Source organism: Melospiza melodia, chromosome 15, assembly GCF_035770615.1.
Source record: "Melospiza melodia melodia isolate bMelMel2 chromosome 15, bMelMel2.pri, whole genome shotgun sequence".
Taxonomy (NCBI): domain Eukaryota; kingdom Metazoa; phylum Chordata; class Aves; order Passeriformes; family Passerellidae; genus Melospiza; species Melospiza melodia.
Window position 1 is genome coordinate 12,610,023 of NC_086208.1, and position 25,663 is coordinate 12,635,685.

The 25,663-nt window shown below is 45.9% G+C and overlaps 2 protein-coding genes across 4 annotated transcripts in view; both read right to left on the reverse strand.

The window, feature by feature from the left end:
- Window positions 1-1,671: 1,671 nt before the first annotated feature.
- FAH (fumarylacetoacetate hydrolase) lies at window positions 1,672-18,953 on the reverse strand. Of its 2 annotated transcripts, XM_063169836.1 has the most exons (14): window positions 18,758-18,951; window positions 16,473-16,583; window positions 15,735-15,856; window positions 14,669-14,718; window positions 12,757-12,847; window positions 12,131-12,228; window positions 11,821-11,873; window positions 10,370-10,469; window positions 9,505-9,635; window positions 8,689-8,764; window positions 8,114-8,160; window positions 6,700-6,801; window positions 5,597-5,714; window positions 1,672-1,888 (listed from the first exon to the last, which is right to left on the reverse strand). In XM_063169836.1, the coding sequence occupies exons 1-14, from the start codon at window positions 18,944-18,946 to the stop codon at window positions 1,809-1,811; spliced, it is 1,368 nt and encodes a 455-aa protein (XP_063025906.1). In that variant the 5' UTR covers window positions 18,947-18,951; the 3' UTR covers window positions 1,672-1,808. The 2 variants fall into 2 exon arrangements, with proteins under 2 accessions (XP_063025906.1, XP_063025908.1); XM_063169838.1 differs by lacking the exon at window positions 5,597-5,714 and having other exon boundaries at window positions 18,758-18,953.
- A 2,150-nt stretch (window positions 18,954-21,103) lies between these two features.
- The window catches only part of ZFAND6 (zinc finger AN1-type containing 6), a 36,352-nt gene continuing 31,792 nt past the window's right edge, over window positions 21,104-25,663 (reverse strand). For both annotated transcript variants that reach the window (XM_063169839.1, XM_063169840.1), the window contains 2 exons: window positions 22,671-22,784; window positions 21,104-22,077 (listed from right to left, as the gene is read on the reverse strand). In XM_063169839.1, the coding sequence (XP_063025909.1) occupies window positions 21,929-22,077; window positions 22,671-22,784 (263 nt within the window). In that variant the 3' untranslated portion in view covers window positions 21,104-21,928. The remainder of the gene's footprint in view (window positions 22,078-22,670; window positions 22,785-25,663) is intronic.

Genomic DNA, 25,663 nt, shown 5'->3' on the forward strand with positions numbered 1-25,663 from the left:
ACATCAGCTCTCTGTCAGACATTTCCCTTCCAGGATATCAGATATGCCGGGGTGCACCATGGATGTGGCTTCTGCAAATAAATTTCCCTCCAGGATAAATGCTTTGTGTGTCCTCCTGCTGCTGCCAGGAGCAAAGCCAGAGGAACAGGATGGGTTGTTTCTAAATCCAAGAGGGAAGGTGTCAACTCACAATTGTCCTTTTAGGTCAAAAGATAGCACAAAGCATCTATAAATTGATGATCCAGTCAGAGTACATTAAATAAATATCTGCCTATTAGTTCAGCTCCAAGAGCCTGAAGGCAAAATAGCTTTTCCTTGATAAACAACAAAGAGCCAGTGTTTTCCAAATCAGGAAATTTGGGGATAAACCTCCAAGTATCACTCTTTAAAGAACTATTATTGTGGCACACTGAAAGAGAGCCCATTACAGTGCATATGCCCCATTAGCAGTGATTTATATACACTGCCACATTTTTTTCTTTAATTTTCATTTCAAATTCATTTTCCTCTTCTGCATGGCCATAAGGTTCACATTCCTTGTCAGCCCCAGGTGCTCCCCAGGATGACATCAATGTCCTCACAGCCCACATCAGCAAAAATACCTGGCAGAGCTTTCCAGCAGCAATGGGACAGCCTGGAAAAGCAGCAGCATGGGCTCATCCTGCTGTCACCACATGGAGCCAGCAGCCTCATCAGGTTCTTCACTTTGAGGACCAAGCAAATATTTAACAAGTTCCCCTTGCACTACACCACAGTTCATTATCCGGTCTCCCGAGCTCCTCCAGTCAGTAATATCCTCTAATTGATGTGATTTGGCACTGGGCCATGGAGTTAAATTGATTTGTAGGCCAGCAGGAGACAGCAGATGCCCTTTACACTTGAGGAAAGTGGCATGTGCTGTGTTTACTGGCTGCTGCAGGGGAATGCTGTGGCTCCAGACGCTTTCAGGGTGCAGGAAAGGGCTTGGCCTGCTTGGTGTCCTTGTCACAGCCCCATTGAGTGGCAGGGTGTCACTGCCACCAGGGAGTGCCTGGGGATCACCCCAGTGATGGAATTCCCCCTCCCTCCTCACCAAGAGATGCTGGTGCACAGGGTGAGAGAGAAACAGGGAATTCCCTTCTCTAAACAGGGCAGGAGGAGCAAGGGTGATCTTCTGACCATGACCTTTTGAGGGGTGCCCCAACACAGTCCCCCATCTCTGGGCTGGAATCAGTCACTTTCTGGGGCAGAAAACTGGCTCTGGTTGTGTAAGGGCAGGAGGAGCAGGGGCATCCTGCCTGTTGCCTTCAGTAGTGTTGATTGTCACATTTCCAAACTGCTTTGGAAATTATTGCCAATTATTTTGCCAATTATTTTAGAGCACTGGCATGTAACTCTTGCTCAGGAAGGTCTACAAGTTTTAACAACTGCATGCAGCTCGGCTCCAGGGTTGCACCTCCAGCATATTAACACTGTGCAAAAAGGAAGCCAGCATGGAGTCTCAGCTCTTATCATCAGCCTAGTTCTCTGAATATTTAAGCTTACTTGAAAGCGTCTTTTTATAATTATGAAAAAAACATTAATATGGTAGAAGAGTTAAGAATCTTATTTTCCATTTCAATCACCTTATTCATATTCTGAGAATTTTAGGCCAGCATTGAAATCCTTTTCTTATCACACCAGAAAGCCACATTCACCTTTAAGATATTTATTGATAATTAAAAAGAGTAAGATTACAATCACTCATATAAAAATAATAAACCTAAATAAAGCAGGATGACTGGTGGAGGTGGGAGGATTCCTCCTTGGATGCCACATCACTCCAGGCCTCATGGATTGGACAGGGCTGGAAGGATTTTTCCTGAGCACTGGCCAAATCCCACGCGGAAGCCGTTGCCCTGGCAGTACCCTGGGGACAGAAACAACACACAGCTTGTTCTGTGAGGACAGCAGGGTTTAGCCAGGAATAAAAGTGAATAAAGGCATAAAGGGACTAAAACCAAGTGAAAACATCTCAGATATGCAATGAAGTGCAGGAAAAAAGAGCACCTGGAAGAGCTGAAGCAGCCCAGGAATATGAGAAAAAAGAAGCACAAACTGTTAAACACAGCAATATGCAAGTTCAGTGAATTGATCAGAGAACAAACAAGATGTGCCAGCAATATTTCTGTTTTCAAACCTAACCTGCAGCACCATCAATCTACCTGGCAAACTGATTCACTGCCCGGCCCAGCCCTGCAATTAATCAAATAAATCTGGATTCTCTTTCTGTAGCATCAGGGCTGCTCTTGGGATGTTGGGATGCTGGCAGCCAGAAAGGCAGTCATTAAACCCCTCAAACAGCAGCTCCTGCCCTTGCAGAAGCTGTTTCACTGGCTAAAGTGGTTTAGTTCCATGAGAAATCCAGCATCTGACTCCAAGTTCTCATTAATCCTGTGTTACATAAGAGGGGTGCTGCAGAGCTCAGGGGCTGTGACAGCATCTCTGACCACGGGACAGCTCTGGGTGTCCCTGCTGCTGTGAGATGGAGGGGGTGGCATTGGGACAGGGGTGCTGCAGCCCCTCCTGCTGCTCCACCAACAGCAGCCACCACAAAGCTGCAGGCAGGGCAGGGGACACAGCCTGGCCCCTCTGAGAAGTCTGGTCTGCAGCCTTCTGCTACAGCAGCTGATCAAAGGAAGGACAAGTGCCCTATGCTGCATTTTAAGGACTGATTTCATAGCTAGAGATGGATTTTCCTGATGGAATACATCACCTGCATGTGATAAAAAGCAGCTGCCTTCAAGAAGCCAAGGAGGAGCTCAGCAGAACAGCCCCTAATTCCCACCCTTAGCACAGATCAGGGGAAAACTCCCCTGAGGAAGAGAAAGGGTGGGCTCAGGCTGCAGAGCAGCCAAAGTGACTGCAACACAAAGAGAGACCCTGCCAGCCCTAACACACCCTGCAGCTCTCACAGCCAGGCTGAAATGAAGTTTTCCAAGGCCAGTGGTGTCTCCAAGAGCTTGTGTAAAGCCACAGACACCACCCTGGTACCTGCCAGGTAATCCTCATCCTCAAGCAGCTGTGGAAAAAGGCACTGTAAGGCTCAGCTCAGCTTCCATGTGCCTCCTTAGGCTTCATTGCCAGCTTTCCTTTGAGCAGCAGCTGATGATTTCAGTCCAGTTTGGTTATCCCTGCTGTCAGGCACAGTTTGGAGCAGCACCAAGGAGCAGCACACTGAACAGAGCCAGCCCTGGTCTGCCAGCATGCCTGAGCTCTGAGGGTGCCAAGGAGCTGCTGAGGGGTTTTGGCTGCCCAGCACCACCAGGAGCCTTCCCCTGCCGTGCTGAGCCACTTCTTGGGAGAAATACATTTCTCTCATTTTGTGTGTTAAGTCTCTGAAATAGGTCCCGGGTGGGGAGTAAGAATACAGAGCTGAAAGAGAAAACCAGAAATGATGTGTTGAGCACTTTGCAGCGCCTTGGGAGGGGATGGAATAGCACCAGCCCTGCCCCAGGGGTGCCCTAAGGCCCTGGACCTGCCATACATCAATAAATGAATAAATAAACAGGAGCAGCTCCCTCACAGCCCCAGCTCCTTGCACTGCCCTGGTGCCACAGCCACAAACGGTGCCAGTGTGAACCAGCCCAGCAGAACAACTGCCCTGGCACTGCCCCCTGCCTTCCCCAGCCTACAGCAATGCCATCACGCCACCTCTAAACATTAAAGACATTCAGGATTCAAAGCACCTAATGAATTAACACAGCTTGTTAATTGGGCAGGCAGAGCATGGCTCCTGGGCTGGTCACGTTTGTCCCCAGGCTGGCTCCCCACCCCAAACTGTGAGGGGCTCCTTGCCAAAAGGGATAGGGGTGTGCAAATCCACAGGGATGTGCATCAGCCCTCACTGCACCCTAATTTAGGGCTTCTGGCATAGCTACTGAGGGAGACAGAGGCCTGGAGGGCAGTGTGGCACTCGGGATTGCTGCAGGAGGGTCCCTGCATCTGCGGGAGCCTGCAGAGAGCAGCCTCAGCTGGCTCCACATTGCAGCACGGACACTCGCTGGGCTGGAGGGGCTGGAGGGTGTCAGGGGCACTGGGGACTGCTCAGGTTCATCACCTATGGCTCTCTCTAGAATATTTCAGTCTCCAGCTGTCTCAGCATCTTCCTCTGTCAAACTGGCAGCAGCTCACAGAAACAGGATTTTCAAGGCTACTGGATGGGCTGCCAGGCAGGAGGCACTGGAATTGCCAGGGGACTGGAATATATACATTCCAGTATATATTTTACATTTATTTATATATATAATATATATAGTATATATACATAGTATATATATAGTATATATTTTGCAGTATATATTACAGTATATTATCCAGTATATATTTTACATTTACATATTATCTATTTTTTCTTATTATATATATATTATATATTATATATATATAGTATATATATAGTATATATTTTGGAGTATATATTACAGTATATTATCCAGTATATATTTTACATTTACATATTATCTATTTTTTCTTAATCACAGAAAATTCTTCACTTTTTCTAGGTTTTTTTTTTTTTTTTTTTTTTTTCCAGAGAAAACCAGTTTATAATTTTAAACTGTTTTGTCAAAAACCCCAGGAGTCCAGGTTGGGTTGAGCCCAGGCTCACATTAACATCACAGCACGAGGCAGCTGCCCAGGAGTTTGTCACTCACATTTTCCTGCCCTCAGTCACTCCTGTGAAGCCTTTCCCCGTTGCCTGAGCCATGTGCAGACATCTCTGGTCACATCAGCAGGACGGAGCTGCTCAGAGCCAGGGCTGGCACTGGCTGGGGCTCAGCTGTGACACTCAACATCCCACAGGACATTCCCCAAAATCCCAGCAGGTCACACAGCAAAGACACTGCAGGCTTGGAACAAAAGTTTCTTGCCAAATATTTGCGCCCCAAAGATGAGAGGAAAGGAAAAAATAGATTTGTTTTGCACTAGGCTTTGGGTTAAAAGGAAGTAGGAGTAAGATTTAGATCACAAAACACTGTGGTAGATTTTAATTCATAAAATCCTTAGATTATCGAGATGAAAACTAAAACCATGTCTCAGCATGAAACTGCTCTCAAGCAGAGCCCTCTTCAGAGGAGAGCTGGTCAGCTGTTCTAGAAGGTTCCATACTGTTTCTCACATATTTGATTTGCAACACACTTCACTGAATAGGCCTAGGTTACAAATGAAATATTATTTGAAAAATACCTTTTTTTTTAGCATTTTCCAAGCTCTGCTCCACATGCAAAGTTGTACTGTGGTGGAAACAATTCAACAATTCAACGATCAACTGCTCCTAGTCCTGGAGTATTTTTACCCATAAAGGCAAACCTACCTCCATCATCTCCTTGGTGCTCACACAGTGGCATAGCAAGAGCACTGGGGACTTAGCAAAGCAAATAATCCATTCTAGAGAGCATCTATGGCAGGGCAATTTCCATCCACAGCTTTGGCCTCCTCGCAGGCAGGATGGAAGCAGCTGTGCTTGCGTGGCAGGCGTGCTCAGAACAGCCCAGCTCCGCACCAGGGGCTGTCCTGCTGGCTCAGCCCATGGCCGTGTGTCCCTGCTGCAGGGCCAGAGCAGCTCTCCAGCCCTCACCTGTCAGAATGACCTCATCTCCATCCTGCAGGAACTTCCGACACTGCCCGCTGCCGAGAGGGATTTCTTTTGTGCCATTCCAGGACAGCTCCAGCATGGAGCCAAAGCTCTCTGGCTCCTGCAGCAAGAGTTCGGAAACAAATAAACATCTTTTCAGTGTCTTTCCTGCTGTTCAGCTTCTTGCTGCTGGGAGCAGACACACAATGTTACCTCTCCAGAACAGAGTTTTGCTGTTGATTTAATTCATTGATACATTGGGTCCTTTTCCTGACTTTGCATTTTAATTTCTTGCTGGCTATTAGCAAGAATTATTAGTGATGCTTACAGCTGTTATCTGGTGTATTTAACAGTGTTCAACCTGTAAAAGCATTTTGAGTCTGCCACAGCAAGAATGGAAAGAAGTGGAGGAGATTTCTACAAATCCAGTGCTTTTCTGTAATCACTTTCAGATTTTTAATTACATTTTGTTCTTCAGAAGAGCAAAGCTGGTGTTTGTGAGTCCTTAATGTCTTTTGCAGTACAATAATCTGAAGACTCAAAAAGCACCTCAGAAATGCTCAAAAGGGAAGTACAGGCATCCCAGCTTGCAAACAACTTACCTGAGGCTGTGTTTGAGACAGCATGTACAGGATTTGTGTTTGGTGGTTCAGAAAGTGAGGGTTGCCACAAATGGCAGCTCAAGGGGAGTGAAAGCTTGTGAAGCTGGCACAAGCTTCATTGGAGAAACTAAAAGTTATACCCAGGCATCTTTTACATTCTTTTCAGAAATAAAAAGCTGCATTTCATAGAGGGCAAATGGATTGTGAGGATGCTTCCACACAGAAGTTATTTTTCATCTGTTGTAAAATAGTTCTTAGAGAAACAAGTACAGGAGAGATCAAAACCCCAAAACTCAACAACATAAAAAACCAGCAAAGCAAAACCCTACCCAAACCAAACCCCTTCTCAGTGTGAATCTGGGGCTACCAAAGCAGCACCCCAGAGTGCCTGGGAGAGAGCTGCAGATGGTTTTGTGGTGCTCAGGTCAGGAAGGGCCCAGCCCCAAGCCCTGCTCTGTTGGCTCTGGGTTGCTGACCAGTGACTGGCACGGTTTCAACACTTACAGGTCCACTGATGGTGCCAGAGGCCAGCAGGTCTCCAGGCCTGAGGTTGCAGCCATTGATGGAATGATGAGCCAGCTGCTGCTTCATGGTCCAGTACATGTGCTGGGGGAAGGAGGAACAGCGGCTGAAGCAAGGAGGCAACAAAGGAGAAAATTCTCTGGTGGCCATTAGGCTGAGCAGAGTGTGGCCTGGCCTGTGGCATTCATAAACCCCACACTTTAACATGCAATTTAGTCCCTTAAAATTTTGTCACAGACATCTTTTATGAAAAATCTTTTCTTTAGGATTTTTTCTCCTGAGAAGCCGTGAGGCCTCAGGAACAAAATGTAAACATTGATTATCTGCTGCTGTGGAATGCAACAGGTGCTTCTGTGATTGGTCTCATGTGGCTGTTTCTAATTAATGGCCAATCACAGTCAGCAGGCTCGGACTCTCTGTCCCAGACAGCAACTTTTGTTATCATTCTTTCTTTTTCCGTTCTTAGCCAGCCTTCTGATGAAATCCTTTCTTCTATTCTTTTAGTATAGTTTTAATATAATATATATAATTAAATAATAAATCAAGCCTTCTGAAACATGGAGTCAGATTGTCGTCTCTTCCCTCCTCCTCAGACCCCTGTGAACACGGTCACAAAATTTTTCTTATTTCAGCTGGATTTCATTTTTCCTTTTCTTCCCCTCTAAGACCAGTACTGCTGACCCAAGCTCCATGATTACACCCAGTATTTTAACAGCCTTGTAGAAAAATCTGCTTATTACTGATTTGCTGACTACTGATTTACTGATTAAGGTAATTACTATGCAAAGAGCCAAATGTGAATATGAAATGGATTGAGAACTGCTGCAGCTGGCACATAAATCTCCGGGTTTCAATCGGGGGGTGGAGGCAGAGCCACAGAGGGGATGGGGCAGACCCAGGCTCAGGCTGGCAGCAGTGAGTGGCATCCAAATCAGAGCTGTGGCTGCAGAGCTGCATTGCAAGAGACAATTCCCTGCCAAATGCACAGAGCTAAGGATGCTCTGAGCACCCCAAAGTGAGCAGCAGGGAGAGCTGCCCCCTTCACCAAGCATTCGGGTGTTCCCACCTCACAGGGGGGAACCATCACCATATTCATTTCATCTTTCAAAAATAATTTTTTTTAAGTTTTTTGGAAAATTTTGGGCTGGTCAGGGAGGTGGTGGATTCACCATCCTTGGAAGTGTTCAAAAGGTTTGTGAGGGACATGGTTTAGTTGTGGGCTTGGCAGTCCTGTGTTAATATCCGGACTCAATGATCTTGGAGGTCTTTTCCAACCTTATTGGTTCTATGATCCTGTTCTATGAGTCTAATGCAAAAAGCAGGGTTTGAAATTGCCTGGGCTGGAGCTGATGGCATCAGCAAGATTGCAAATAAACAAAAGATGCTGGAGCCTTACCTTGAAATTGGATCTGCATATAGTAGCTGGCGTGCTCATTCCTTCTCCTGCAGAAAATAAAGGATAAAAAGGAGAGAAGCAATTTGTTTGTGTTGGATGAATGATGTCAGAGTCTTTTTATTTTACAGATGGATGGAGACTTCTTTTATCACTGTAATCCCTAGTGAGAGAGCAGTAATAACATTTTCTATTGCTATGAAGACCGGGATTTCATAGAAAACAAGTGCGTGGGTTGCACTGGAGCAGCATCAAGCTGCCCATTTCCCACTTTCTGCTCTCCTGTGGGAGAAACACCTGGACCTTGTGGCCAGCAGGGCCCTAAGGTGGGGGCTGGGCTGGGTTAACATCTGGATCCCCCGAAATCTGCTCATTCCATGCCCTGGTGAGCCCTGGCTGTGCAGGGAGACCCCTCAGGGACCCTGCTCAAGGGCAGCACTCCCTGCTTGGCACAGTGCTGCACAGCCAGCAGGGAGCAGAGCAGCTCTGCCCCTTTCCCTGGGCAAAGCAGGAGAAGAAGGAGCACACAAAATTTAATTGGCAATTGCAGCTTTGCAACCCACTCAGCTTTGCCATACCTTTAATGGCAACAAAGAGCTTGATGTCAAAAGTGTAGGGCTCTTTATCCTGAAGGTAGGGCAGCGGCTTGGGATCCTAAAGGAACATAAAACACATCATAAACCAAAAGGAATTTAACAATCCACAAGACATTCCAGTGAGTGTTGGTGTACCCAGCCTGTGCTGCACAAACCATTCACTTCACCATTCTTGCTGCTCAGATTATCACTTTTCTTTGGTCTCATGCACACACTTTTAAAGATCTTTCTGAACAGGCATGATATCCACGTAATCCAATTCCTTTTTCTGCACAAGGCTTACAAAAGTCAAGCCCATTATTGCAGTGTGGATGTTAATCCAGCACAAACAGAGTGCCAGCACACCTCTGCTCTATGTCTGCACAAAGACGGTGAGGTCTCTGCAAGACTCTGTTATCCATTCCAGTTTTAACCACCTGCACAATGCAGACAACTGGAAATGCTTGAACAAAGTGCTCTGGCTTGACTCCAGCCTCTCTCCAACACTTACTGCTACCAAAGACCCAGAAGAAGCTCTGATTAGTTTATTTTCCAGGCATTTTAAAGATGATTTTTCTGCCCCCCTCAAGCAGGATGACAGCACAACACGTGCCAGGGCCAGTGACATCAATGAGCACTTGAACCCAGGGGGCCCTGGTTGCCCTCATCTGCTCAGAAGCAGAATCCCAGCTGTGAATTCCATGGAGGCAATCCTTGGCATGGAGGCAGCTCAGTGATTCCTGCTGATGCCACCTTCCAGCTCTGCTGACATTTTCCCAGCGCTGCTTTTCCTTTATTTCAACCTTTTCTCTTGCTGACCTGCACGGGGTTTGGCAGCACAAATGGCATGAGAGCTTCCATGGTGACAACCCAGGGAGAGATGGTTGTGCCAAGGCTTTTGCTCAGGAAGGGACCCAGAGGAACATATTCCCACTTCTGGATGTCACGGGCTGGGAAGAGAACATTCAGGTAAATATATCCCAGCACTTGCACATCCATCAGACCAATGAAAGAGTAACATGAATTGAAATTGCCATCCCCAGCCCTTTTCTAGCTGTTATGCCTAAATCCCTAATTTTAATCCATCCATTTTCAACCCAATTTTCTTACATCAGCTAGATTAGGATGATAATTCAGCAATAAGTAAAACAAACCAGATCATCTCCATATGATCAGTATTTTTACCCCCGCTTTAATTTTTTATAATTTATTATATTTATAATTTATTATATATAATGTATTATATATAAATTATAAAAATAGATTTATAATAATCATTTTATACCCAGCTAATGGTCTTTGCCAGCCATAGGGAGAATTTCAACACGTTAAATCTTTGCGGAGACTGAGGGATTTGTGATGCCCAAATCCTTTTCCTGACACTGAAATCAATCACCATCCTTGGTATCACCATTCTTATGACTCCTCCATCCCTGCCCAGAAGGAACTAGACTGAAATTAGCCCTTTCATAAGTAAATAAATCTTCATTAGGCAGCAATTTCTGGTTCTACTAATTGATCAAAGATGGATTGATACAGGGAACACTTCATTTTCATCCCTTTCAGCGGCACCAGTGTTTTCAGTGCTCAGTTCTGCTAGAATATGAATTTTTGAAGAATATGAATTCCTATTTTGAATATGGAATTTGTGCCTCTCTGGGGTTTCCCGTGGACCTGCGCTCACCGCTCCAGTCGTTCATCAGCACCATCCCAAAGATGTGCTCCTGGGCCCTGCTGATGGGAATGGGCTCCCCAAACTTGTTTCCAGGACCTACAAAGAATGCCTGAAATCAAAAATAAATAAAAAAAATTAAAAAGCAACGTGTTGATTGTGTTTTTGGAGCCAAAAATCTTTACTGCACGGAGAGTTGCGGTCAGCAGCAACAGAGGCTGGACAGGGTGAGTTTTGCACCATTTCCCACACACATTTGGACAAAACCCATGGCTTGCTCCCCTTTTCTTCCCCTCCATGAAGCTGGCAGGCTTGAATTACTTAAAAGCTCTGTGTTGCTAAGAGACAGGGATTAAACAAGGGCACGATGTTGTCAAAACGCAGGAGGAAAAAATGGTCGCTCCTAATTGGAGGCCGGATGCAGAACAGGTTTGCCCACTGAAGGGCTGATTGCTGCAGACAGGGAACAGGAAGGAGTTTAGAGTCATCCAGGGGGATGATGAACGTGGCTGGAGCCTGATGAGACAGTGGGGAAAAACAGGTGGAGAAATGTGCCCACCAAGTAAAGCAGGCCATGAACTGGGTGCCTGCACTCATTCCCTTAGGAATCCACAGCCTGCACATGCAGAGGATTTTATAGGAAATCTCAGCTGTCTCTTTCTGTCTACAATGAGGAAGTTTTCCCTTCTGTTCTTGCAGCAGCCAGCAGCAGAGCTCAGGCTGGAAGGCAGAGCCATGGGAACCCCACTTTGTGGGACTGCATCTCCCCTGACAGCATTAAAGAGTTTCACCACATTTTTATAGCCATTTCCATAAATATTACACTTCTTCCAGTACTTTTTTAAAAAGGGATTGGGAATAAAACATACAAAAATTATATCAGCTATTAAAATGATATAAATCTTAATAGAATCCCATGGAACCCTCCCTTCTGGACCACACTAAGCCACAGCATGAGGTACCTTCCCACCATCTTTTTTTACAACACCCACAGCACAGGTTTTAACTTTCCAGACAGGAAAATCAGGAGTTTGAATTGCCAAGAACTCAGGGTTTCCTCTGCTCCTGCACAAGGTGCAGACAGCCTGGACTTCAAACCCCCAGTGTCCATTGATGGATCCTGGCTGCAGAGGTAACTGCTGACCAGGAAACGGGCTGTGGTGGCTGTGGAAAAGAATTCTGCTGCCTGACTGCACCACTGGTGCTCAGCTTTGGCCAGGTGAGCTTTTTCCAGCCTGAGAGCTGTATGAGCAAACCTCCCAGTGAGCTAAGGCACCCTGCTCCTCACCCAAAGCACAGGTTTGTGCCACAGAAATCCTTACTGCCTGCAGCACTGACAGCTCAGAGAGGAACACAGGAGTGGGCCTTATGGGGCATTCAGTTTAGAAGCAGCTAAACACACCCTTTCTTCTCTGTTTCTACTTTAATGTATTTGAAGTCATAAGGAGAAAAAAGCCTCTCACCATTTCTAACTCGATATCCAGACGTTTACAAGCACCAAACACTGGAGGTTTATCTGTGGGTAGAAGCAAGAACATATCACAAGAGGGAGGCAGCTAGGGAAATAGAAATAATGGCCAAAAAGAAACAGCAGCTGGTGCTGCTTGGCATGGAACAAAAAATGGACTTAAACCAGGGTTTTCTCTTGCCCTGACCCCAGGCTGGGCTTTAGGCAAGGCATCCCAGACCCTTCCACTCCACTACTCTATGATGTGGAGCTAAATTACAGAATAAAAGAAATAAGAATCCAGAATAAAATCCCCCAGAACTCACCATTGTCAGGTTTTGTTTGTCCCACAGGTCTCCTGATGGGCGTCCCAGACACCACAACAGAGGATGCCCGGCCGTGGTAACCCACAGGTAAATGCAGCCTTGAGAAAGAGCACAGGCCTGGGTTAGCTGGGTGCCAGAGCAGCTTTTGGGGTGGAAGCACCACAGGAGTGTGAGGTGCAAGGAGAAGGAGCTCTGCATGCATGTGCACAGACCTCAGAACATTACTCTGATATAAAGATGGAAGCGAAATATAATATAATAACAAAGCCTTGCTGCAGTCTTAATGCACTGCTGTGCCACTGCTCCAATTAATTTCTTGGATCTTAAATTCTGCTCTCTTGTCACTCAGCAAAACCTAATTTTTTTAGGTATATCTGTCTTTGAACTGGGGGGCTGCACAGTAACTGGTGTGGCCCCTGCAATGAAGGGCAGTGCAGATTCAGCTGAGGCTGGGGATGTGTGGTATTTGGTTCTGATATTGAACTCTGGACATTACTGATTCTCATCTGCTAAGAACAGAAACCAGTGTGGCCCTGAAAACCTACTCAGACCTTTGAAATATCATGTGCATGTAAGGATAAACCTGCAAAATAATGCTGCACTAGGGAGCAATCCAAGGCACTCACCAGTTCGGCATCAGAGCGTTCTCCTTCCCCCTGAACATGATCCCAACGTTTGTGGCATGCTGGCGTGAGGAATAGAAGTCAGTGTAATCTCCTGCAGGGGAAAGAAGCCATAAATCAGGGATCAGTGGCAGCCAAGTCCCTCATCTGTGGGGGCTAAAGCACTGCTGGTGATGGAAGGAGCAGAGAAGGAGACGGGGGAGCGCTCGGGTGTCACAGACATCTTTTATGAAAAATCTTTTTTAAAGACTTTTCCTCCTGAGAAGCCGAAAGGCCTCAGGAACAAAATGTAAACAATGATTATCTGCTGCTGTGGAATGCAACAGGTGGATCTGTGATTAACCCATGTTAGTTGTTTCTAATTAATGGCCAGTCACAGTCAGCTGGCTTGGACAAAGAGTCCGAGCCACAAATCTTTGTTATCATTCCTTCTTCTTCTATTCTTAGCTAGCCTTCTCATGAAATCCTTTCTTCTATTCTTTTAGTATAGTTTTAATGTAATAAATATCATAAAATAATAAATCAAGCCTTCTGAAACATGGAGTCAGATCCTCGTCTCTTCCCTCATCCTCGGACCCCCGTGAACACGGTCACACTCAGGGATGTCAGTGATAGCATAAAGGGGGAATTAACAGTTCACCTATACATTATGCGGACAAAAATGGCTTTTATAATTTTTTTTTTAAGTCTCCATCAGAGAAGAGAAGGGGAAAGGCAGGACACAGAGCAGCAGCCCCCTTTCCATAGTGAAGCAATTCCCGCTGCTTTCCCCGCAGCCGGCAGCAGCAGCGCAGAGACCCGGGCGATACTCAGGACATCTGCTGCCCTCTGCTGCCATCCCTGCAAACAGCTCCCACTCCTGAGCCACGGGAAAACACAGCAACGAGGGGGAAACACCGTCTGCGAGGGTGTATTTGCATGATCTTGGTCAGGGAGCTCAATAATTATCCAGCAGCTCCAGGAGCATCCAGCAGTGAGTTCTCCCCTGCAGTTCAGCCTCCCAGAGGGGGACCCAGCCAGCCAGGAGAGGCAGGGACCACACATGGGACAGAGCTGCCCCTAGGGGCTGGGGAGGCTGGGGAATCCTAAATGTGCCTCATTTCTGTGGGATCCAGCTCGGTCACACCAGGGCAGTCCATTCCCAGTAGCCGTGGGAGCCAGGAGCCAGCAACTGTCTGACAGAGCATATTCAACATGAAACTATTTTCAGGAACTCCTCATGGTTCCTCTGGGACAGGCTAGACTTTGTCCCAAGCCAGGCCTGTGCCCCCAGGAAGGCAAAAGCCAGCTCAGAACTGAGCTTGGATAGAAAATGGGCAAGTTCACATCCCTGTTCCTGTGCAGGTCCTGCCCTCAGGTGACTTTGGTCAGGTTGGTTTGGGTCCAAACACAAACTCCTGCTAAAAGCAGAAAATGTTCATGTATCTATATGAATATAGGGATCCCAAAGCAGTCTTCATGGGAGTGGAGGCAAGATCTGGGATGCAGAGTGGAAACTCATACTAGTTCACGAGGCTGTGCTGGAATATCTGCCTTGGAAACTTTGCAACATCTGAAATATTTTCTGATGGCAAAAGGGGAAATTGTTGGAAACTGAACAAGTGTTTCTTTCCTGGCTCTAGTCACAAAGGCCTGTGGTGATGCCAAGCTGATGACAGGAGTTATGTACCAGCAGACACCCCTGATTTAGTGGAAACTGCATCCAGGAGCGCTCTGGCTGCTGTTGAGCTTCCCCAGGCTTTTATTCTTGTGCCACAGACAGCACCTAGCTTTCATTATGTGCAATAATCTCCTTGTGGCTGCTGCAGAGCCCATTCCCTGTCACAGCTGTGATGTGTCTGTCTGGGGCAGCTGGAAATGAAGCAGCTGCTCCCGTGGGAGCACAGGGCAGTGCCCTGGCTGCCCCCACACTCACCAATGTGCGCGGGCAGGTGCATCGTCGCAGCAGCTTGAGGCACAAATGCCCTGAAATGAAAAATGATGCCTTCAGATCTCGGAAAACTTGCAGCTCCCACCCCTAAGAAGCATGGAAGAGGCTGACTTGATCCCCCAGCTTCTTCCTTAATTTAGTTTGCAAAAAAACCCCTAAAAAATAAACCTGACAGAAAAGCTGGTGGCTGCACAGGCTGCTGTTCCTGGGATGGCTGCAGCAAGGGAGCAGCTGCCAGGGGCTGAGTGGGGAGGGGGCAGCCCTGGATTCCCAAGGGGCACAGAGAAATCCCAGAGCCCTGCCCAGGACAGCAGTGCCTCTGCTGGGTAGGAAGGATGAGCCCATGGCTCCTGGGGGCTCTGATTCCTACTGCTGGCCCTGCTCATGTGGCAAGCAGCAGCTCAACGCCTAAAATCCTAAATCCTGCCTGATTCTGGCAGGACAGGGAGGAACAGCTCCTGCTCACTGCCAGGGCAGGTATTGTGGTGCCTAAAGCATCACTCCAGACAAAGGAGAGGTGTGGGGTTGATGGACACCCACATTTTTACATCAGCACAGAACAGAGCAGAGTCTCCTGTCCCTACACCACTGCACAGCCCCAAAGCTGAAGCCAATTTGTGACCACATGCTCAGTTTTAGCAAAGTTGAGTAGCAAAGTCACTGAGGACAAACTGGGGATGTCCCTTTCCTGCTCCAGGTGTGACAGGCAGGGAGGGAGAGATGGAGACCCTTGAACCGTGTCTCCATGGTGCAGTGGGGTGGCCAGAGCACCAGCCCAGCCCCACAGAGAGGCAGCAGCAGCAGCTCTGGACACACCCAGGGCAGAGCTGGCTGTTCCCAGGAGGAGGGTGACACCCTGGCTCTGCGGGCAGTCACGGGATTAATCAGAGATTAATCTTTGGGTAATTAAGAGAAGGAAGCACTGGATGTGCTCAAACCGCAGTTCATTCCCACGCAGGTGGCCACGTCAGAGTGTTGGTTTTGGTGTGCTGTCACTCAGGTGACACAGGGCACAGCTGCCACCTCCCCCTGCCACTCTGTGCTCCCTCACCTCCTCCTCAGCTCCGTGTTGTCCCTCAGGGTGGGCTCTGCAGCTGACAGCAGCTTCTGCAGCAGCGCCCTGGCCTCGCTCCACGCCGGCCGGCCCAGCCCCATGAAGGCATTCAGGGTGGGCTGGCAGTGACACACAGGGGCAGGGACAGAGAAAAAAATCACATTTTGCTTATCCTTCTCTGCAGGAAGATGTCCCACCCTCCCATCCCAGTGTTGGCTGCCCGTGCCCAGGGTTATGGGGCTGCGGCTGCCCAGAGCATCCATCCCCTGCCCATGGCTGCCCACATCCCCATCACACCCCCAAGCCCTCTGCAGCAGGACCTGCTGCATGCTGGCATCACCCATCCTTACACACCACTGCAGGCCCTGCTGGCTTTGGTACCTCAGCCAGCTCTAGACAGAGGTTGTTCATATTTATCCTTTACACAATCTCCCTGTGTAATATCCCACCCATGGAGTGTTGAGGGCACAAGCAGGAGTGTATTAACATTTAGGCTTTGTGTCAGACACCTGCATTGCCAAAGGATGATGACTCTTTTCTAGAAAATGACCTTTGGACCCCCCCATGCCCCTGCTGTCCTTGCTGTCACACCTGCGATGGTTTTTGCTCTACCAGAACCTGCCTGACAACATATTTCCAGTTCATGTTCTTTATCTTCTCACCACAAGTTGCTAAAGTGCCTTATGGAATATTTGTTAAATGCTTGTGGAAATTAGAACAGATTCTGATAAATACCTGGTCAAAGACATGCTGGTGTTTGGCAAGAGCTGGTCCATTGAAAAGGTGTTTGATGACGCTGAGATCCAAAATCTGGTCCCCAATGGCCACCCCAAGCCTGTGCCGAGGCTGCAAAGCAGCAAGAGGAGAGGGGAAGAGAAGAAAAGTTTATGCTTGTAGGCAAAAATGCTCCAAAGAGGGCATAGGGGGAGACAATGACCACAGAGAGTCCAGGACAAAGGTCTGGAACCACAGCAATGAACCGTCAAGAGCCATCTGAGTCTGGCTGCTGGAAAAGGTAAAGCCCTATGGGCAGAGCATCACTGCAGACCCTGAGGGTGGAAAAGAGCCTCATCCCCATCTTTTGGGGAAAGAATAGCACAACAAGCAGAGCTTTTTCTCCCTGTCCTCTTTCCCCTAGAAGGAGGATGGCTTGCTCATTAACAGCCCTCATTAACAACAAGCATTGCAGAATAAGCCCATACATCTATAGTATGCCGTGAAGAGGGAAAACACTCCTGCTCCTCCTGCCAGTGGGGAACAGAGGCATAGAGAGGCCATGGGCAGGGTGAATTCCATTCCTGTGGGCATGCCATTGGAGAAACAGCCATTTCTGCAGCCCAGCTCCTCCCCAGAGGACAGAGGGTGCTCTGGTGAGGGTACTCTGGGGACACACCATGCCCAGGCACATGGTTTCTGTGCCTCGCTGGATGAGGCTGCCCTGCACCACCCATCCTCACAGCACACCGAGCCCAGGCTGGATCCCTGCTGGATCCTGGCTGCAGGAACAGCATCCCACACATGGGAAATGGCACAGATGCAGCCCAGGAGACAAAGCTCCTGTTCATGGCCCGGGCTGTGCGGAGCCAGCGGCGACAGACCCAGGGCAGCTGCACGGGGCAGAAACACACCACAGCCTCCATCATTGTGTCTCTGGGCAAAGAGAGGCAAGCTATTACAGCCACTCTGAAAAGCAGCTCACCAAAATAACCATCTTCAAAGATGCGTGCTATTAAACCTATTTTTCAACCTTTAATTTCCAAACAAGATTCCAAATGTGGTAGTAGGCACTTATTCAGCAAACATTCCTGCAGAAAAAAACTAAAGGCCATGTCAGGTTAATTTGTAACTGGGATAGTCAGGAATGACACCAATTGTTTTAGCCTGAAATCATTAAAACATTCAGCTACCATCAGAACATTGTTCTCCTAAATAATTTCTGTAAGTCTTGCCTGTCATTTCACAGGGTTTGAGTGAAGATGTCTTTTTCAGAGAACAGTTACTGAGGAAGGCAGAAAAATAATCCAAACTTGCTAGATAACAGCATGCACATCTTGGAATAGATTAAACACACCATCTCATTTTATCTTCAGAAAATGCCACATCAGAGAACACAATCTTCAGGTTGGTTTGTTTTTTTTTTTAAACCTACATGGATAACTAGCAGAAACCAGAAGATGATGATGAAGTTTCCATAGGCAATGAGAAATAAATTCTCCACTTTTTCCTTCTGAGAAGCAGCTCTTGGCTTGTTTCCCTTTCTCCAGGAGCTCATCCTGTCAGGCACTCAGAGGTGTGAGGTCCACCCTAGCTGGGCTCAGTTCTCATGAAAATTGGGAATTGAGAGCTACCTCTTTAGTAGAAAGGTTGAGTCACATTTTCTTATGTGATCATTATAAAATAGAACGCCTGGAGCTGGCTCAGCTGGCAGGCTTTGGGCCCAGCTTTAAACATGACACATTTGCACACACTTAATGCAGCATTGCATAAACTTACACCCAATCGAACACAATGGGTCAGCTGCAAAAACAGGTAAAAGACATATTTGGTGCCCTGGTTTAATGCTTTGGCAGCCACCAACAAAACTCCTCAAGAGCAGTAGTTAATGGGGTTTCTTAAGGGTCACGGTGTGCAGAGAATGAAAGACCAAGTTAAAAATTAAAAAATTGAGTGTGAAATGTACTGTGCCTCTACATAGGGAGTGGAAGGGTCAAACACAGATTAAATGATGTCACAGAAATGATCCAAACCACACAAGAACTACTGTACATATTAGCCAAAGTATTTCTCATCAGTATTACCACTTCTGATTTCTTTTGTGCAGTTTCAAAGAAGCTGTAATCAAAATAACCACACTAAGGAAACAGACAACGTGTCAACTACAGCTCTGCCATCAGGTCAGGAAGCTCATGAGTGTCTCAGGCTGGGAAATCTCCCTTTATCCCACATTGCTGGGAAATTCTGCTCTCTCATAGCCCTGGAACAATTACAACATCCCAAGAACAAAGTTTGCTGTTACTCACCTCCTCCTTTGTGGAGAAAACCCCATAGGGGAGGTTTTGGAGAGGAAAATCCGAGTCCTTGTCTACCTGGATGAAAGACATGCTGAGCCCTGAGCAGCCCCTGCTTACACACTCCCACCTCCCAGGTGCTTCACACCTTCCTCGGAGGAAGATCCTCTCCAGGTGCTGCAACCCGGAGCAGAGGAGCATCAAATCCCACCCTCTGTCCTCAGGCACAAACCAATCCCTGCTCCGTGGCCATCCCACCCCCTGCCCGGGCCCTGGCAGTGGTTAATCAGTGCCAGGGGTTGGCCTGAGTCAGCAGCTGGGAGCTGCTCCCAGCCAGGCAGTGACCCTGGTGAAAGGGGGTCCTCTCCTCACAGGTACCTCCCCTGGGGTATTTAGATGTGGCACTGGATTTAGGGGTGGACTTGATGTTCTTGGAGGCTTCTTCCAGCTTTAACACCTTCATGATTTTACAAACCCTCACATGAAATTGAGGCCTTCCTGTAACAGGTAACTCACTGGGGGTGAAGGATCCAGCAGCTCTGAACTGCCCTGGTTTCACTTTGGAGGGGTCATTTATGTGCCAGGCCCTGGTGAAATGATGATGTCCACACTGATTCTCCCACCACAAGCTCAGCAGCCCTTGGGAAGTTGCACAATTCACACCTGAAACTGCACCTTCTGTGGATTTCAGTTTTGCAATGCTGCTGCGCCTCGTCAAGTTCTTCCATTTTCTACAGATAGTTCCACCACCTCAAAACCAGAGACATGTGCAGCCAACCAAAAAGAACAGGGAGGCTGGTGCCTCTGCTCCCAGTCCCAGCATTCTCCCACCTGCAGCACAAAATTCACTCATTGTCAGCAGAAGCCAATGAAGGAACATGCTTGAAATTAGAACTAAATAGTAAAGGCCACATCTTTCAAATAAAAACAGGAAGACACTTGTGATAGCCAAGCCAAAGAATTGGTTTGCTGCTCAACCTTTTTTTTTTTCTTTTTTGGCAGAGTCATTAGAAGAAATGCAGCAAATGGTACAGCCAGAGATTCAGTGCAAGATGACAGAACAACATCATCTGTGACAGCTGCTCACTCACTGAGACACAAGCTCACAAGGTGCTGTTTGAAAAGGGGTCTTATTTAAACATCACAATACCTAGCTTGTGGAAGACTTCCTGTAAAATTTCCCCTGCCTGGGAAATGTTTTAAACACAGTGAAGAGGCTTTGTGGACAGATTATAGGATCTGGGCTACAGAACCTGCTTATTCCAAAACTGAAACAAAACCACATTGAAAACCTGTTCCAGTACAGAGATCAACGTGAGGAGACACCCAAGCATTTTGTAGTGCTGTGAATGTGCTGGTGTTAATTAAAATGTTAATCTGCTAACCTCAAGCTGATGACACAAAATACAGATTGAAGTGCAGATCAACCACCAGGATAATACAGGGCCATGCCAAAGCAAACAAACATGACACAATTCTCAGGTGTCAGGGAAAGGTGGACACCCAGCCTAAATGTAAGCTTATAAACAGGTAGGAAGTATGTGAATACTCTTCTTGTACTTTTCCTTCTTTCAGGCACCAGAACACACAAACATACCAGGTTTTCCCCCACCTTGTGAAATCTATGGCATGTTCTCTCTGCCTGGCCCAGAAACATCACTGTCATGTGAAAGGAAGATTGGTCAGGAGGGCACATAGGAGAGGGAAAAGAGACCAGAATAGGGAAGAGGGAGGACTCAGAGTGAGAAGGATTAGAGAACAGGGAAGTAGCAGCAGAGAGGAAAGCAAACGGAAACACCCACCAAAGATGACACTGCTGCTCTTCCATGCCCTGTGCTGTGTAAGAGGAAGTTTAGCAAATGCTTTGAGGAAATACAGGCTCTCTGACCCATGATAAGGCAGACCATTACTGAAACTTGCCAGTAAGTTATTTATTCCTTCCTTCCTTTACTATAAGCTTCATGTGCCTCATAGATTTTGGTTAGGCCATTTCTGCAAGCACGAGCTACTTCATTTATTATTCAGTTTTGCAGATTACTTTCTGTTACCACCAGAGAAAGCTCCTTCTGCTGCACAGTTTATATCCTAAATGTAATGTTTTATCTATTAATTGCCAGCCATAGCTTTTTAAGAGCATTCTGAATTTTAAAATCAACAGACAAGGTCTGCAATCTGCAGTGTCTCTGGTAGTTACAGGTGAAGAGATTAAAAAAACACATCAGAATTTAGCTGGTGTTGGGATACAGGTGGGAAGCTGTGAATAAATACTCTTTAAGTAAAGAACCATCAATGGAAGGTCCCCATTAAAATAAAGCAAGAGAAATCCAACATACATATGCCAGTGACGGCCACAGGGGCTCAGATTTTTTTAAATTTTATTTAATCAAAGTTAAGACATGGATAAACATAAATACAGCACAGGTACTTCAGATCATTCTTCATATTTGTGTACAGACAAACTGATGGATGTAATCCCAATGAAAACTGCAGTCAATGAAGTGCATACAGCCTTCCCCCCACACACACACAAAAACAAACCCAAATTAAAAAAAAAAAAGAAAACAACAAAAAACCCCACACAATCTCAGCACACACTCTCATTACAAATGATTCATACATAAATAGGTAGAGGGTGCAAACAAGCTAATATGCGAACATGTATAACCTCTCGTTAATGGGAAAAAAAAAACCAGAAGCAGCCATAATGATTAAAATACATTCAGTTACTGATAACTAGTTGTGCCATACAAGGCATTATCAATAAAAAAAAAAAAAAGGAAATTGTGCTGCAGAGAAAAGCTATATACAACAAGAAAATAAACTGCAAAGTTAACGCATGCATGTTTTATCCTGGAAAAGCACAGCCCTCCAATATTTTCTCCATGTTTGTTATAAAAGCCCTCTGCACTCAACTAAAATTAAAATGATCTTAAAGGATAATACTTGTAAAGTTTATTTAAGTCTTCAGCCACAGAAAACTGCAATGAAAATAATGTTCAGAGTCATTTTCAAAACAAAAAAAAAAAACAAAAACAAAAAAATCTATTCATCTGATGACATGCATGATTAAAAGGTCTAGGCAAGATACACTGCTCTACGTTCCTGATGACTAAGGAAAAAAGCTCAAGTCAATTCAATCTGCAGATGGTCAGAAGATTTTTGTATTCCAGCAGAAGCAGCAGTTCAGATCTTCTGGATCTTTTCCCCAACAACTACAGGATTCTCTTTTCTGATTTTCTCAGCAGCATCAGCTTTGTAATTGTAAGAGCAACTGTGTACATCTGAGTAACGGTGCATTCCACAGTAAACGTTCCCACACCGGCATTCGAACCCTGCGGACACAAACAGCAGCTTAGACATTTCAACATTCCCAATGACACTGGTTTGCTTTAAATCCTGAATGTGTTCACTCACTAGCAGTAAATCTCAGTCACCAGTGTCAATCAATCAGCCAAAGAGCCTCTGCTGCAGAAAGCATAAGAATCACAAGTAATACATTTTTAAGTGATAATAGCAAGATTTGACTTGACCATTCCTTCTTTTTGCATGCCACTCTAGCACAGAACATTCATAGAGAGCTCCTGCTCTTTTGCCATGTTTATAAATCTTCACCCTCCAGAACTCAGGCCCTTTCACTGGACCAATGCAAAGCTGGCTAGTGAATGGCAGCAAACTATCATCCAATTCCTTAGCTAAGCAGACTTCCAAAAGGAAGTATTTGGAATTACCAACGTCACTTTAAGACAGGAGGCTGAAAAACAAAATGATACATGAATGACTAATCTAGTGAGAGTCAGCTGAAAGCACCTTTGACTGTTATTTCAAATCAATATCAAATGACCATGCCCCATTTTCCCTTTAAGATAACATTTCAAAGGGCCACAGCCTAAACAAGCCTAAGGAAAGTGAAATCAGTGTTTCTTACCAGTCAGTCCAACCTTCTTCCTGCACATGAAACAACGATTCTTTTTCTGTTTTGGTTTGTCAAGCGACTTGTCCTGTTCTTCAGTTGTAGGCTCTGCATTCTCTGACACTGAAGCTGACATAAAGAAAGTTAGTAAGAACAGTGGAGAAAAAAGTCTGTCTCTCCCCTCTTATGCCCTACAATAATCTAAAGCCCATGCTGTACATTTGGCCATTTTGCTGCAGTTTCCATGTCTGAAGTGCACTGGTGTCTCCACAGCAACTGGAACTCCCCCCTTCTAGACCTTTGATATAATTTAAGAAAAGAATTCACCAAATGCTTGAAAATACCACAAAAAAAACAACCAAAACAACAAACATAGGTTCAACAGCAAGATTCAGCACTGTGAGATCCAGGAAGAAAATCCAACAGCCAAGTGTTTCCTCACAGTGTTACTTGCCCAGCTCCCAAAATCTACTTGCAAGAAGCACTCCATGTAACAGGACCAGTTGAGCCAAACACCCTCTTTCAAATCCTGAATCAACATTATTTTTGCAGAAGACTGCAACATGTAGGCCACACAAAACACAGTGTTTCAGAACAATCTCTACCACTGGGATGCTGCTGCTCTTGCACACCTGGAAAAAGCCTACACAGGACATAAGTCACTGCCTGGGGTGAGAAACACCAGCTCAAGAGACCCAGGGTGGAACTACACTGCACTGGAGCCCAGAAGGGAGCAGGTAAAAACCTAATTTTAAAGATATTTCTCCTAAGGCATCTTTCAACCTACTTTAGTGTTCTCTAAAAGAAACAGGTTACAGGTTGTGTGGGAGAGTATGAACATGTAATAGTAGTATTTGCCTGAGTCAGGTAAAAATAGAAGTTGGCTGGTTTTCCTCAAGTATTTGCACATTCCTTACATTACACAGCAGAAATAGAAACCAAAAAAACCCAACTTCATTTCAAGAAGGGCTAAGAGCCAACCTCTGCCTACCAGACATAGCTGGACCACAGCAGGACAAGTCTCCAGTGAGTAAGACACACAGAAGTTGGGAATATTTGTAGCAAAGAACAAAAGCAAGCTCCAGCTGGAAGGAGTGTGGATGGAAGCAGAGCTAGAACCAGTGTTGTAAGGAAGGGAGTACAACAGCAAGCTCAGACATTTGTCAGGGAAAAAGCTGCAGGCATCTCTGTGCAGCTGGACTTTTGTTTGTCAGAGACTGTCAGATGCAGTTCTGTGCTAGCTCTTCACCAGCTGACAGCTCTTCTGCATGACAAATCCAGTGGGGCTCTTCATGTGCTGCTATTCTGATCTTTTTTTTTTCTTTTGAAAGGAAAGGGCACTCATCACTTTTGCTATGTATCAAAACATTGTACTAAGCAACATCAATGGATAGCAAGATACCTGATCACCAGCAAAGACTCTGCCTGAGGGGACAGTATATTCCACAGATTAATCTAGCAAAGATACTATTATACATGGTCTATTAATTCCTTCTCAGACACCATCTATGTTATATGCAGAGCTTCTCTTTGTCCTGAAATTTATAACAATTCATAGTCTGCAAAGAAAAAAAAATTCAATGCCTTTAAATGGCTGTTAAAGGGCACATTTCTGAGTGGGCACAATATCAAAAGGATTGTGAGATGAGAACCAAAATCAGCAAGGACTAAAAGTGGTGAGGTAAGTACCAGAAGGGGTAAGACTTACTCAAATGAACTTTTGTACTTCTACACAAAACAGTATTGCAGTCTTTATTAATTCATTAAGACATATTCATGCCATGAGCTAACATTCTCCAGCCTGCATTTCCTGTTATAGCAAAATCAGTTACCTCAGTCTAAGTTTCACTAACAGCCTCTGTAACTATTAGCTAAATTTAGGAAAAACTGGCACTCTTCCCTGCATAACAAGGCTCTCATACACCCTTACTTACATTTTCTTTGTGCGTATGGCTCTCACATTAAAAAGGTTTAAAAATATTTGAGAGCTGCTGCTCAGTGTGGAACCGAGTGGGAAGATTCTTCTCCTGCATCACAAGTCACTTTGTATCTACTGTAGTAACCATAAATTTTAGGTCTCAGTTTGCTTTTGAATAGAAGCTAGAGATTTGAACCAAAATCCTCCATGATAACCACAAATATCCCAACCACTTTAGATGCCCAAGTGCCACTGTTGAGTCCATGAGCTATCTGTGATGACCACAGCAGAACAAAGCCAGGTAAGATGCAATACTGTCCAGCTTGGAGCCACTCCCAGCTGCTGGACTTCACCTGGATTCCAGGATGCTGCTGCCTGCCTTCCTTTAACCAAATCATCCCTTCCCCCAGCCCCAGCCCTGCCTGAAGCCAAAGAAGAGAAGCCCTGGCAGAAGCAGTACAAGCTGCCAACTAACCAAAAAGGAGTAAGGTATGAACAGAGTCATATTTCTGGAGCTGACAAGCTGGGCTGGTCACTAGAAGTTCCCTGATTTACACAACATGTTCCTAGCTGATCAAAACAAGCAGAGCCTGCATGTCCTTCTAAAGACACAAGCTTTTCCTATTGCTTTGCTTGTGCAAACCCCCCCTGAGCTTCAGTGTGCTCTGACTGAGCACAAACACAGCAGCCACATGACAAAATGCACTCCAGCCTCTGCACCCCTGCAGGCACAGCACAGCTCTGTGTGTGCAGCAAGACACCCATCCTGTTCTCTCTCTCCATGTTTTACATTCATCACCCCTGCATTACTGGGCAGATTTTTAAAAGAAAAAGGTTTCTCATTCCTACAGAAGATCATGAACAGCTACATTTACTTCTTAAGAGCATTTCACTAGGGCTAGTGTAAGAAGCACCCCCACATTTCCAGAGGAGTGAAATGTGAAGTTAATCCAAAGGAGAACATCACTGCTTGTGAACATTTTAAACTGACATAATCAGCCTAAAATACACTGTTTAAATGTTAGGAAGTGGCAAATTAAGTAGGAGCACATTCACCCACAGAATTTAGTTTTAAATCTTTCTGTTGAGT

Coding starts and splice junctions, on each gene's coding strand:
- FAH (XM_063169836.1), bottom strand. CDS start 18,946: ATGCTCCTCTGCTCCGGGTTGCAGCACCTGGAGAGGATCTTCCTCCGA. Junction 9,636..10,369: donor GCTGATGAACGACTGGAGCG/GTGAGCGCAGGT, acceptor TTCTCTTCCCAG/CCCGTGACATCCAGAAGTGG. Junction 1,889..5,596: donor AGATGAGGTCATTCTGACAG/GTGAGGGCTGGA, acceptor TTCTGTCCCCAG/GGTACTGCCAGGGCAACGGC.